Genomic DNA, 11,869 nt, shown 5'->3' with positions numbered 1-11,869 from the left:
AACAGACATACCCAGCCCAGACTTGGGGCTGCTTCAACACCCAGCTTGCAGGCCAAGTCTGGCTTGATACTCATACACTGAGACTCACTCACAGCTGCTGGCACTTGCTTTCCACTCGCTCCAGTCTGCTGGCGCTCCGAACAAACAGCCCATGACCCAGGGTCCCATGCCAGCTGCTGGTGCTTGGCCACACCTGCACATAGAATGGAGTCCCTCCTGCTCCCAGGAAGGGGCTGAGAAAGGGAGTTAATGGAGAAAACGGCCCAGACAAGAACACTCACCAGCAACCTGTTGCCACATGACCAGCCCCTTTTAACCCCCTAATCATTTGTTTCCTACACTAGCTCCTCCCAAAAATCACCTTGGCCCCTCCCTTTTCCCACCTTTGATCCCTCCCTCCCACAAAGTTGGAGGGTTTTTCCATTAATTCTGCACCTTCTTGGCACAGCATTCAGGAACTCTCCCCCCACACACCCTGTTTCAGTCCTCTACTAGAAGGACAGAGCCTGGATAAAGCCTTTCAGCTTCACTGTCCCCATCCTGGACAGAGTTCCGCTCTCACCGTCACTGCAGGGCATGGCACAGCCTCAGATCCAACTCGTACCTTCCCGGAGAACACAAGAAGCAAAGGCAAGCATGGCCCTCTTAAGACCCCTACATGACTCTAGTCATTTGACTAACAAAGAAAAGAGATTCACCACCAAAGCATTAGATTGTTTAAATAACAGTATTTAATCTGTACAGTTTGAGAGAAGATATCATAAAATGCAACATTCCTACCTCATCTTCAGCATCATTCACCTGGAGCTGAGCCCTCCTCTCCAGAGGGCAGGTAACCACCACTCCCCGGCAGTTCTTTATGGTACAAAAGTCACAGTGCAATTGCTTTAGTCCTAGACAGGTGATTTCCCTCACTCGAAGAGAGGGGAGACTGATGAAGCTCAAATGTTGATGGAAATTGTTACCATTTAGGAATGCAAAAAACCCAGCTATTGCACACAGTCATTTCCAGCTGAAACTACAGCAGTTAATTATTTAGCTGCCTTTACACTCCACACATCTGAAAATGCCTTAGTTGATACTGATTTAGTCAAGAGTGAAAACAGAGCTGGTACCAAGATTTCAGAATGATACAGTTGTTGGAGGGCAGAAGCTGACAAGCAACTCCACAAGTCAAGAAGCGTGCTTTAGAATACCAGAGAGTTTTCCTATACAGGGAGGGGATATGAGCTAGACAGATGTCATCTTTCAGAGACAAGCATGAGAGGAACATCAGCTTCAATAGAAAGCTATGAAGTACAATAGACAATTTGTTCATATAATTGTCAGGATAAGTATTTGACATAGTTTATGTAGTAGAATACATACTCGAACATCTTCTAAAAATAAGCACGAATTTCATTTCATATATACACAACTGATTTTAATCATGTACTGAAAATAAATTACAGGAAATAACTTTAAAATGCAACAGAAGACGAGTTTCACAACAAACATTCCCACTGATTTTCCCAAGGGGGTGAGAGATTGCAGTGCTCAAGGCAGGTAAATATCACAAATATATCAAAAAACTTCAAATTATTGATGCATTCACACATTTACATGAGCCACAAACATTCCTTTACAGGGACTGCACTTAGCTACCACAGAACCAGGTTTTGCCATAAACTACAAAACTTTGATACAAAATTGTATTTATATATTTATATTTCATATACATGCCCTATCTGTGATTTCTTAAAAAATAAAAACTAAACACACTGTACAGACAATCCTAACTCATTGCTTGGTAGCTGTAGGCAACATTTTTGGATGGAATTTCTCCCCCAGTAGAATTAATGGCAATATTATATACATGAAGGCTAAACTGCAGAAAAAGACAGCTCAGTTCTGATATGCACCTCCCTCGGGACCAGGTCTGCAAGTTCAAGGCAAGACACCATATGCTCCGACCCACTGCCTCCCCTACAAGTCAGTTCTGCCGTCGGCGGCGTGCGGAACCAATACATGCATTTGTGTAACACTGGTATAAAAGGCAATAAAGCAAGATACATATTATAATGTAGTGGCTCTAATGGCTTCACCGACTTGATACACTCCAGACACAGAAACACTCCTTACAGGTGGCATGGGGATGGTGTGGAGCTGGGTACATTTGGTGAGAGCACACCTTATGTGGGTCTGATTGTTGTACTTCCCTGAAATTACCTCCTGCAGAGGACAGATTCCCACTGTAAGCCAGAGACTGCATCAACTCAAACACTGGGGGGAAGATCCCGACCCCCCCACCCCCAAACACACACATACACAGTTCACCAGGACTATACGTATAACAGACACCCGCCCTCCCACCCCCAGCCGTCTCCATGGCACCAGTTTGTCTTAGAAGCAGAGCACTGACAAACTTACTCTTCCCAGGTGATGGCAGCAATCTGTGAAGCCAGTCACACTAAACTACTTCTACAGTTGATTGTAAACTTTGGTTTATTTTTATTTTTTTTTTTTTTATTATTGAGTTCTCATGGTACAGCAAGCATGTCTAGGATGAGAGGGCAGAGTTGAAGAGGAGATGAACTGTCAGTCTGTCTTTAGTCTGGCATGGTGAGACACCTGCTCGGTCAGGCCTGCTTTGATAGAGTTTTTTACAGACTGCCTCATATGATCCTCCATCAAATTATCACTCATGGGCTTCAACACCTGTGGAATGAGAAATGTGCAAAAGAAAAAAAAAAATGAGGTAACCAAGGAAAATAAAATATAAAAGCATACAAAGAGATGAGACTTGAAATAATGAAAAAACTTAGAATGCTGAAGTCTGACACAAACTGGCATGAACTGAAAGAGAAATGAGTTTTGCTGCTACAGTAATGAGGTTAAATCAGTCACATGCTATGGACACAAGTGAGATCCCTCCTATACAGCAGTATTTCACTGAATTCAAACCACTTTACAGTTCCTAGAAGATGGATGTGCAATTCCATACCCTATATGCAGCATCAGTCTGGTATGGTTACAGCATTTATGCAGACCGGCCCAGACGGTCCAGCTTATTGTCCTATATGTGTAAGTGTGAACACTTCAGATACAGAAAGAAAGTTAAAAATACTGGCTAGTTTTTCTTCTTGTTATTGTTGGATGAGAGTCGCTGTCGCGGCACTGATGTAAGAGCACGGCGAATCGTTCGGCGTCTAAGGACTTCAAAGAGTTTGGAAAACACCTAAAACACGAATTGAGCTGTTAGGAAAAGCGGCTCTTAGAAGGCAGCAGAAAAAGTCAATCAAGTTCAGAAAAAGAAACTAATTGCCAGTAACTTCTCACCTTCCTGGGATTCCTCTGAAGCAAGGAGGGAAAAGAAAGGCAGAGATTCAGAAAAATCAATCGTCACAAGAACACGGTATATAATCAGAGTGACTCAGACAGGACCTGGACGTGCTCTGCATATTATTGGTGATGTGCAACTGTAATGCCACCACCAGCAAGCAGTTTTGGAGACCCCCTTCATCTAGCCCAACAAAAGGGAAGCTCCTCCTAGCATAAGCCAAGTTCTCCCCCTTCCAGGATAAGTCAGCAGTCACATCAAGCCTTATGTGCTCTAAGTATCCTACAGCAAGCAGCAGCTGCACTCAGTGAGAACCACGCATAGAACTGACACCTTCCACTTTTCTTGCAGTGCTCCTCAGCCCCAAGCTCCAAAGCAAGAAGCTATGGTGGTACAGCGAGAGCCTCAATTTTAATCACTAGTTAGGGGTGTAACTCAAAATTTAGTACCTTGATGCTCAATTCCCTCCTACTATTAGAAATCCACTTTTTCCACTCCAGTGGAACTCATAACCTTACCTGGTTGCTCAGACAGGTCTAGTGTACCTACTGCCTACGATGAGCCTTGAACAGAGTCATTTTTCAGATGTAGAAGAGAGCCTCTGCATAGAAGGCTCCAGTTATTTGCTTGTACCTTGTAGAACCCATTTTAATGTCATCCCAGGTAAGTTCAGTGAGCCCTTTATTTCTAGTAACAACAGCACCAAAGTGTTTCCCTTCTGTTGACACTGGACATAGCTACTCACAATGCTCCAAACACTACTTGTAGGAGTTGGTCAGGAATTCTCTACATTGGTTTTACTGGCACAGCTGTGTCAACTGGATTCAGGCAGCAAAATCTCTGTACAGAAGGTTTTCTCCTCCAGCTTTGGTACACCTACACTCACGTTGTCTTTTCTTTCAGGAATTTGTCTGTCGAGCGTTTCTTGCAACAGCAGTTGCACCAACTGAAGTTGTCACAGACAACACAAGTCTTCCTGAAGGAAGAAACTTGCTGCACATCCTCTTGTAGCAGTTGCTGCAAGTCAGTCTGGTTGCTGCAAGTCATCAGCCAGTTCTCTCTGAGGTCTAATTAGCCCTCCAGTGTCACACCATCAGGTGAGGTGAGAGAGGGCAGCCGTGTTTCACCTTCCCCATTTCTTGCACCACCTGAGATATTTTATCCACCACATTCATAGGGCAAGTTTATCACTTTAAACATACCTTTAAAAGCAGAATTCCTTGCTCTGAAAAAGTAACAGGATTTTTAAAGAGTCCCTCCACTCTTTACTCTCCAAGCTGCTTTAAGTAACACTTTTTTGCTAATATCCTAAGCTTGTTTAACATTCTTTGTGTGTGGCATCTCTTACTGAAGAGAGCAGTCACACTTCTGAGCCGATTTTTCCCTTTGGCAGCACAAGCATTCTCCATTAGGTCTAGAACCAGCTTTTCACTTGCAGCACTGAACAGAAACCATTTGATATGTCTGCTCAAGAAAGAAAGATTCTTGCATTAAAAACCAGATACCAACCTGTTCCCATATAGCTTCAGCAATCTGATCAATGGCTGTTCCAACTTCTCTGAATTCCCCAGAGTACTTAACGTATGCCCAAGTACAAAACGATATAAGAGCCATCCCTAGCACGAGATTACACAGGGTAGCTATGGAGTTCATACCAAGGAACCCAGTCAGTCCTGAGGTTATATACATGGCAAACATGACTGCAAATAGAGTGGCAGGGGTACGAGCAGCATAAAAGATGTTTTTGCCATCGTTGTGCTTCACAAAGTTTGCATAGATCTCGTCGATTTCCACTTCAAGCTGTTCCTGGTAGCGCCGACAGAACTCCTCCCCTCCCATCTTCTTCACTGAGCGGAACTGCCTGACAGCTGACTCTCTGAAATCCTGGTGCTTCCGCTCAAGGTCCGACGGGGCAATGTAAGGCTTATCTCCCCCACAAACCTGTTAGAGCAATCAGAGATGAGATCATCACACCGAGTATCTTCCGCTGTACAGAAAGAAAACCTGCTCCTCACTGTCCTCCCTCTCAAGCCAGCATCAAACTACCTCCTGCAGCTTTCTTGGCTCTGTAAGCTCTAGAGTCCTGTCTGAAGTGAAGCAGCTAAAGGTACTTTGCATCATGGCACAGCAAAAGCCTTATCTGTCTGATCATGTACAGAGCTATAGCACATGACTGAACTCATACTTTCAATGATTCCTTTGGGCAAGCCCAGAAGGACAAGACATCAGCCACATGCACATTCCTGTTATGAAAAGGTGAAATAAAGGAACACCAGGAAGCAGAGAAAGCTTCGCTTGAGGAAGGTTAAGGACAACTCTGAAGGCCACAAGCCCTCCCCTCAGCTTTTTACTCCTGGTCACCCATCTCAGTGAGAGGGTTAGTGCAGAATTTGGAGAAACTGGGTAGATTTTGCCCACTCAGCAAGTTTATTCCTGTTTGTTGCTGCCACTAGCAGGCTCCATGGAACTTACCAGGTGATATGAATTACCAAGAACTAGCTGCTGACATCTGTAGCCTGTTCTTCCCTAGACTGTCCTCTAGGCTTGATTCTGATCAACTTGTGAGAGTACGTTTCTGCTGAAGGAACGAGACCATGGGCTCAAACGGATACCCATGATGTGGACACCACCATCTTCCTCTTCCTGAATCAGCACGGGTATGAAAATGGTTAAGACTCCAAGGGCCTCTACTCTGTAAGACTGATTTCTGACCTCTTGAGGACTATGATTAGAGATAACCTAGGCCATCAGAGACATACATATTGCAGATCAGCTCCAACTCCTCCAGACCCTCACAGTCAGACTATGTCTAAAAACTGCAGATTCTTTCCATGTGATGTCAAACAACAGCCTTCCCTCTCCTGCCTCAAGGTAGTCTTACCACAGTGCTTGCCATCTCGTGTCTTGAGTGCAGCAACAACTTTAACTTTCTCCTGCTGCTATCCCTTCAGCAGGACACATAGAAGATCACTTTCTCAGAGTACAGCATCCCCTTTCTGCCTCACAAGATGCATGGCTTCACTGGCTAGCTTCTTCAAGGCAAACCTCACCGTCAAGATCCTGGCACCCCCGCTCTGCCCCTTGCTCAAGTTAACAAGCACCTTTCTGCTTCAACCATCTCGAAGTCCTTCACATCTGGCAAAACTCCGTGGAAAATGGCTACTAGTCTCATCCTCCAAGATGGTCTTTTCACATTGCCCAGAGAGTGTTAAACACCAGGAGCTGCTGATGCATCAAGACTACGACACAAATAACTGCCACTGTTTTCTTATAGTCTGTGTGACTGCACCTGTTGTTCCTTACATTTAAGGTCATTAGGGGGACATTATTTTGGTTATGCACACTCAGCAAAGGAGGGCTTTGGTTCGTGAGAAGAACTCAGAAGCTACAGTAAGAGCTATCTTTACATAATCCAGTCTTAAATCCAAAGAATTCCCACTTCTGTTCCTAAAAATAGAAATTTCAGAGCTGTCACATTAAGAACATCATCTGAGACATCTGGATAAAAAATAATTCAAAACATTTGTGTGTATCTCTACAACGATATAAAAATATACAGTACAAGGGAACATTACTATGGAAACAAATTCTGTTTAAGAACATCTGTTCTTGTTTATTCCTTGCCCCAAGTAAGACACCTTACAACTACAGTATCTCAACAGCCATTGAAGATTCAAGGTAGGAAGGCAGACTTGGCATTTATTATAAACAACCCATTTACTATTTCAAGAGATTTTCCAAAGTGGAAACAAATGAAGGAACCCCTCTATACCAGAAGAGCATTCTCAAAACAGCCTGCTAACAACTGGAACTGGCTAGTCTAGCACTAGCATTAGGTCTCACTCTAATTTCAAAATTGAAAGCTACTTCAGCAATTAAGACCAGAATTAGCCTAGTTAATGTGGAGCTACGTTTGTAGCATGTTATCGCACCTACTGGTCTTTTCCAGTTGTAGAGTTTCACAATAAGCACAGTCCTGTTAAAGCTTTACGACACACATAATTGTTTTCAGAATTTCCTATGATAAACCCTTCATGCTTAAACATAGTGTTATGCAAGTCCATCCAGGCATTCAGCTTGGAGTGGTATAAGTCACTATCTTCAAGAGAAGAACAAGTAGGAAGTTACATATACAGCTTTTTCAGACAAGATAATTCTTGTATTTCAAGTGGGGTTTTTTTAAAAAAAAACTTTAGAATAATTTTAATCCTTGCATTTTACAGCTAATGAGTGACCACAATTCAGAAGCATGAGACTATAATACTAGAACTCTACCCTTGCAAGACCCTGGCCCACAAATGTCTCCTCACCTGTTTGCCCATTTCATGTCACAGGATTTTAAGTTGTCTGTCAAGAGCAGCAGGGGGAACTAACAGGTGGTATCTTACAAACATGACCATTCCCATACCTCCTCAGCAATTTCTGTCTCAAAGAATCCTGGCTTTGCTGCATCAGACATCTAACCTCAGAGCAGAGTGCAGAAAACACATGAGTACTGGCCCTAAGCTACTTCTCTTCATTAAAATCCTCACAACCAACACTGAGTACAACATTAAAACTGAAGGCCTGTATTTGCATGTAGGCAGTTAGAGAAAGTTGTGTCATCATACCTGCTCCATGCCTTTACTGTACAAGTCTTTTGCTCCTGCCACAGCAGCCAGATTGTTCGCCTCAGCTGTTGCCTAGAAAACATTGAGCACCATGTATCATCACAGCATTACCAGCTACTTACATACATGTAGTTACACTGCCCAACATACCCCCACAACCTCCAAAGCTTCAGATGGCCAGGAAAACGCCCCACAAAAACAAGTGAAGGTTAGCGATATACTTTAAAACAGATCACGGACTAGGAGAACATTTTCTTCAGCTCTCTAGTACAGCTGTAGACAAACTCTCACATGCTCATATAGGATTTTCATCATGAGCAATCTCTTCTGAATGCTCTGTTGTTAATAAGCAAATACGGATGACCAAACTATTAAATATTAATCCTGATACATCACTACTTGTGAGGAAAGAAGCAAGCTGGTATTATTTCTGCATTATGTATGTGCAGTTTTGGTGTCAGCATTTGTAAGAATTTAAGACTACTTTCAACCTGTGTTATGTCAGGGACAGTTATTCTAGCTAATGCTGCAAGATGTTATCTTGTGTATCTCCCAGCCACATTTATGGCATGCTAAGTAGAGGAAATGATAGCAGCCTTTGTTTCATTGTGATGAGTTTTCTGAACTCCCCCAGAAGTCTAAAGATTTGGTTCCTTGAAGGATGAGAAAACACCTAGAACAGTCATGTCTTATTGAAGCGACACAGGAAGCTTAAAAAACCCCAAGTCTTACAAACACAAAATGGTTAAAACTGACCCCAAAGCCCACACTTCGGTGAAAGCTCTTCATCCCAAACAATTCAAGGGTTCAACACACGGCTTTATACAATTAGTTTGTGTTCAGATCGCTTTAAAGCTGATTACATCCTCTTTGGATCAACCCAGAAAAGAAACCTCAATGCAGTTATCCAATCTAACAAACCCACAGAGTAGCCTAACACTGCAAGACAGTGGCGATAGCTGCATTACTATAAGCCTTCTCCATTTTATCTGCTGCATCTGATGTTAAAAGCCCTCTGAATACAGTCTGAAAGGTACTGACAAAATAGCAAGTTAAAGAAAACACATGCTTAGAAATTGAAGCAGCTAAAAAAACCCAACCAACCAGATATACCCCTGCTCCATTCAGTAGATGGAACTAGGGGGAGACACAAATATGTACCCAGACTACACAGTTCAGACAGCTTTCAAAGTACACAGCTTCTTCAAGAACTACATCTCTGTGTGGGAGCTTCAGACCCGCAGCAGTCATGATCTTCGACTGCAAAGAACTTACAAGTATGCATCATCTATCAGATTATTTGAAAGAAAAATAAAATACCTGCAGCATAGACTTTGGATGAGGTAGCTCCTCTCCTTGATAGATTTTAATATAAGCCTAAATGGGAGAAAGAAAGAAAAAAGGTTTCTTTTTCCTAAACATTTACAATTGAGGAGAAGGAGAAAAGAGGGATGATATAAAGACAGAGCTCATAGATTATTTCTTTGTAATAATGCTATTCAATTAAGCAAATTTCTTCATACGAGTCTGGCATTCTCAGTTATCCCTAGTGCTTTAATCCTTTTACTTTCCTGCACATTTGAGGCTGGGGCCTAGCAGGGTAGCAGAGCACGTTGAGGACACATGGCCACTATCTCCAGAAGCGACAGGCTTGACAGCAGGTTTCTGCTCCCTTAAATACATAAGGATGTCTTGGCTAGGCAGGGAATCTTCACCCAAAACAAAAGAGCAAAGATGACTCTCTCTCACAGCCTTTCTGGCAAGAGGTATGTCCAAACACACCTCAGTCCTGGGAGAACCAGTACTTACATTTCCCCATATGCCTTGCTCCCTTGAAGTGTGGGAGGATAAAAAAAAAAAAAAGGCAGATCAAAGCACTAATGTAGACAGAGCTGAGCTGCTAAAACATTTCTGGAAGCCAAGCAGGCCACATCTCACCAATCCTCAGGTGTCCTTTCTTTCACCAGGGTTTCAGAAGGCTGGAAGAGAACATGTCCTTCATGTCATCTTCTCTGGCCCACATGATGGCCCGTGGCACAGCTCTTTTGGACAGATTAACGGAGGGGGCATAGCAGGCAGCAGTAGCCATTTCAGTGCTTTGGACAAGCTGTGCAAGTTAGACCAACAAGGCCACTCTCAGCCCCTTGGAGGCAGGGCAGTGATTCTTCTTCATGCTATTACTGCTCTCCCTCCCAGCTTGTCTACAAGCTTCTGCCCTGAGGATTTTTCTCTATAAAGGAGGAGAGAACAAGGTTACCAGGGTCCCTATATAGCTAATGCTCTAGGTTGTAGGACAACCTACAAAAATGTATAGAGTTATACAGGACTCTGTTCCCTTGGCACCCTCCTTGCTTCTGTAGCTATTTCCTCCAAGTAAAAGCCCTCCAGTTTCCAACTCGGACTTCACGATCTCAGCTTTAGATGCACAGTCCCAAGGGAGCAGTCCTCTTTAGTTACATAACCACAGTGTTTCCGCAGCACCCTGCATGACTGCTCCCAGACTGGATGTGGGATGTGAATCAGGCACCTTTTCAATCAAGGAGGTTTTACATTCAGTTTTTAGGGTGCAGTCCTTTCTAAACTGCTGTTGAATGCACACTCCCTACACTGTAGAGGATCAGGTCTTATTAGAGAAGACAGTGGAACAAAAAGCAGCATGCAACCATGTAAATACAGAGACTGAACACAGGAGCTCCAGAGTGCTGATTTTATGCATCTCATATCACATCTTTCCTTTACGAAATGTTACTTCATTTTACAAGTGTTAAAGAGTTCTGGTCTCAGATTCCTCCCTTGCACAGCTTCTTTCTTAACATCAGCCCAACTCTGTTCTACCTTCAACATGCATACTCAAAAGTAGTAATGCAAAATTAATGTCTTTAGGAATGAGTGCCACTTTCTCCTACCAAGCCAAGTAAGTCATTCCAATTAAAAAAAAAAAAAAAAAAAAAAAAAATTACCCACACCAGATCAATTCCTGGTGTTGTAGGGATTATGTTATCACATTTCTGCTGGTGTCACCATGATACTAACACAGCTCAAGAGTCTAACAGCTGCAAGTATCATACACAAATATTTCAGAACATACAGTGGTGCTGCACATGCAAGTGTTTAGAAAGCATCTTCCTTGCACGTTAAAAATCCAGAGGGGAGTATCTGAAATTTTCACTGCATACCTAGCAGTTTAAGAGCTGGTCTTCTATCAGTACAATCTACATGAGACCCTTTTTTAAAAAACAAAGGCAACACATCCAGACAAACTAGGATTTCAAAGTAGGAAAAAAAATCTCTAATACAGCTTGAAGTATTTCAGCACATTTACAAAGAAAAAAGAAAAAGAAAAAAGAAAAAAAAAAACCACACAGCACAACTCTGCCAATAGTAGCTTGCCAAGAGCTATACTGTTAGGAAGTTGTGTGCCAGTTCTGGAAAGTCAGAGTAATGAAATGAAAATAAAAGTGAGCTGATCAGTGAGCGGCAGCCTAGATATCTTATCTTCTCTGGGAACGACATGTCCTAAAATTAGAATACTTTCTTTTAAGCCATTAACAGAAATAATTAGTATGAGTTTGCTTACCTTGAAGTATTCTACAAGATCTCTACAGGTCACCTTGGATCCACTAATCTCTTTTTCTACCAAGTTTTCAGGGGCAAGCAGTAATGGTACCAAATTCCGCAGTTCTTTCTTAAAATCCTCATCTATATCTAGTAAAATTCAATCAATTTCAGGAAAAAAAGTGGTTAGATTTCTTTTCAATCTTACATTTTCCAAAGGAACACTGATAACCCCTGACCCTTCAAAATCCATAGCGTCACAACTTTTGGCTGCATTTTTAAGATATTTAAAGGCTTAAATACATAGTATAGCTTTAGTAAATTCTATCTACTCTTTAATCTTAACTTCAGACAGAGAGAACAAGGTTCCATAGTCCTTGTAATA

General features: G+C 42.4%; 1 protein-coding gene across 4 annotated transcripts in view; it reads right to left on the bottom strand.

The window, feature by feature from the left end:
- Nucleotides 1–713: 713 nt before the first annotated feature.
- The window catches only part of ATL2 (atlastin GTPase 2), a 43,969-nt gene continuing 32,813 nt past the window's right edge, over nt 714–11,869 (bottom strand). Inside the window, exons 10-16 of one of the 4 annotated variants that reach the window (XR_005931631.1) lie at nt 11,507–11,634; nt 9,250–9,306; nt 7,930–8,001; nt 4,829–5,260; nt 3,319–3,333; nt 2,984–3,217; nt 2,468–2,697 (exon numbers count right to left, since the gene is read on the bottom strand). Coding sequence is in view for 3 of the 4 variants with exons in the window: in XM_030037964.2 (XP_029893824.1) it covers nt 2,578–2,697; nt 3,319–3,333; nt 4,829–5,260; nt 7,930–8,001; nt 9,250–9,306; nt 11,507–11,634 (824 nt within the window). In the remaining variant the exon portion in view is untranslated. Of the gene's footprint in view, nt 2,698–2,983; nt 3,218–3,318; nt 3,334–4,828; nt 5,261–7,929; nt 8,002–9,249; nt 9,307–11,506; nt 11,635–11,869 lie in introns of all 4 variants that reach the window. The other 3 variants (XM_041121061.1, XM_030037964.2, XM_030037981.2) reach the window with 3 other exon arrangements.

Source organism: Aquila chrysaetos, chromosome 2, assembly GCF_900496995.4.
Source record: "Aquila chrysaetos chrysaetos chromosome 2, bAquChr1.4, whole genome shotgun sequence".
NCBI classification, from domain to species: Eukaryota; Metazoa; Chordata; class Aves; order Accipitriformes; family Accipitridae; genus Aquila; species Aquila chrysaetos.
The sequence above is the reverse complement of the archived record's forward strand: the minus strand, read 5'-3'. Positions and strand labels throughout refer to the sequence as shown.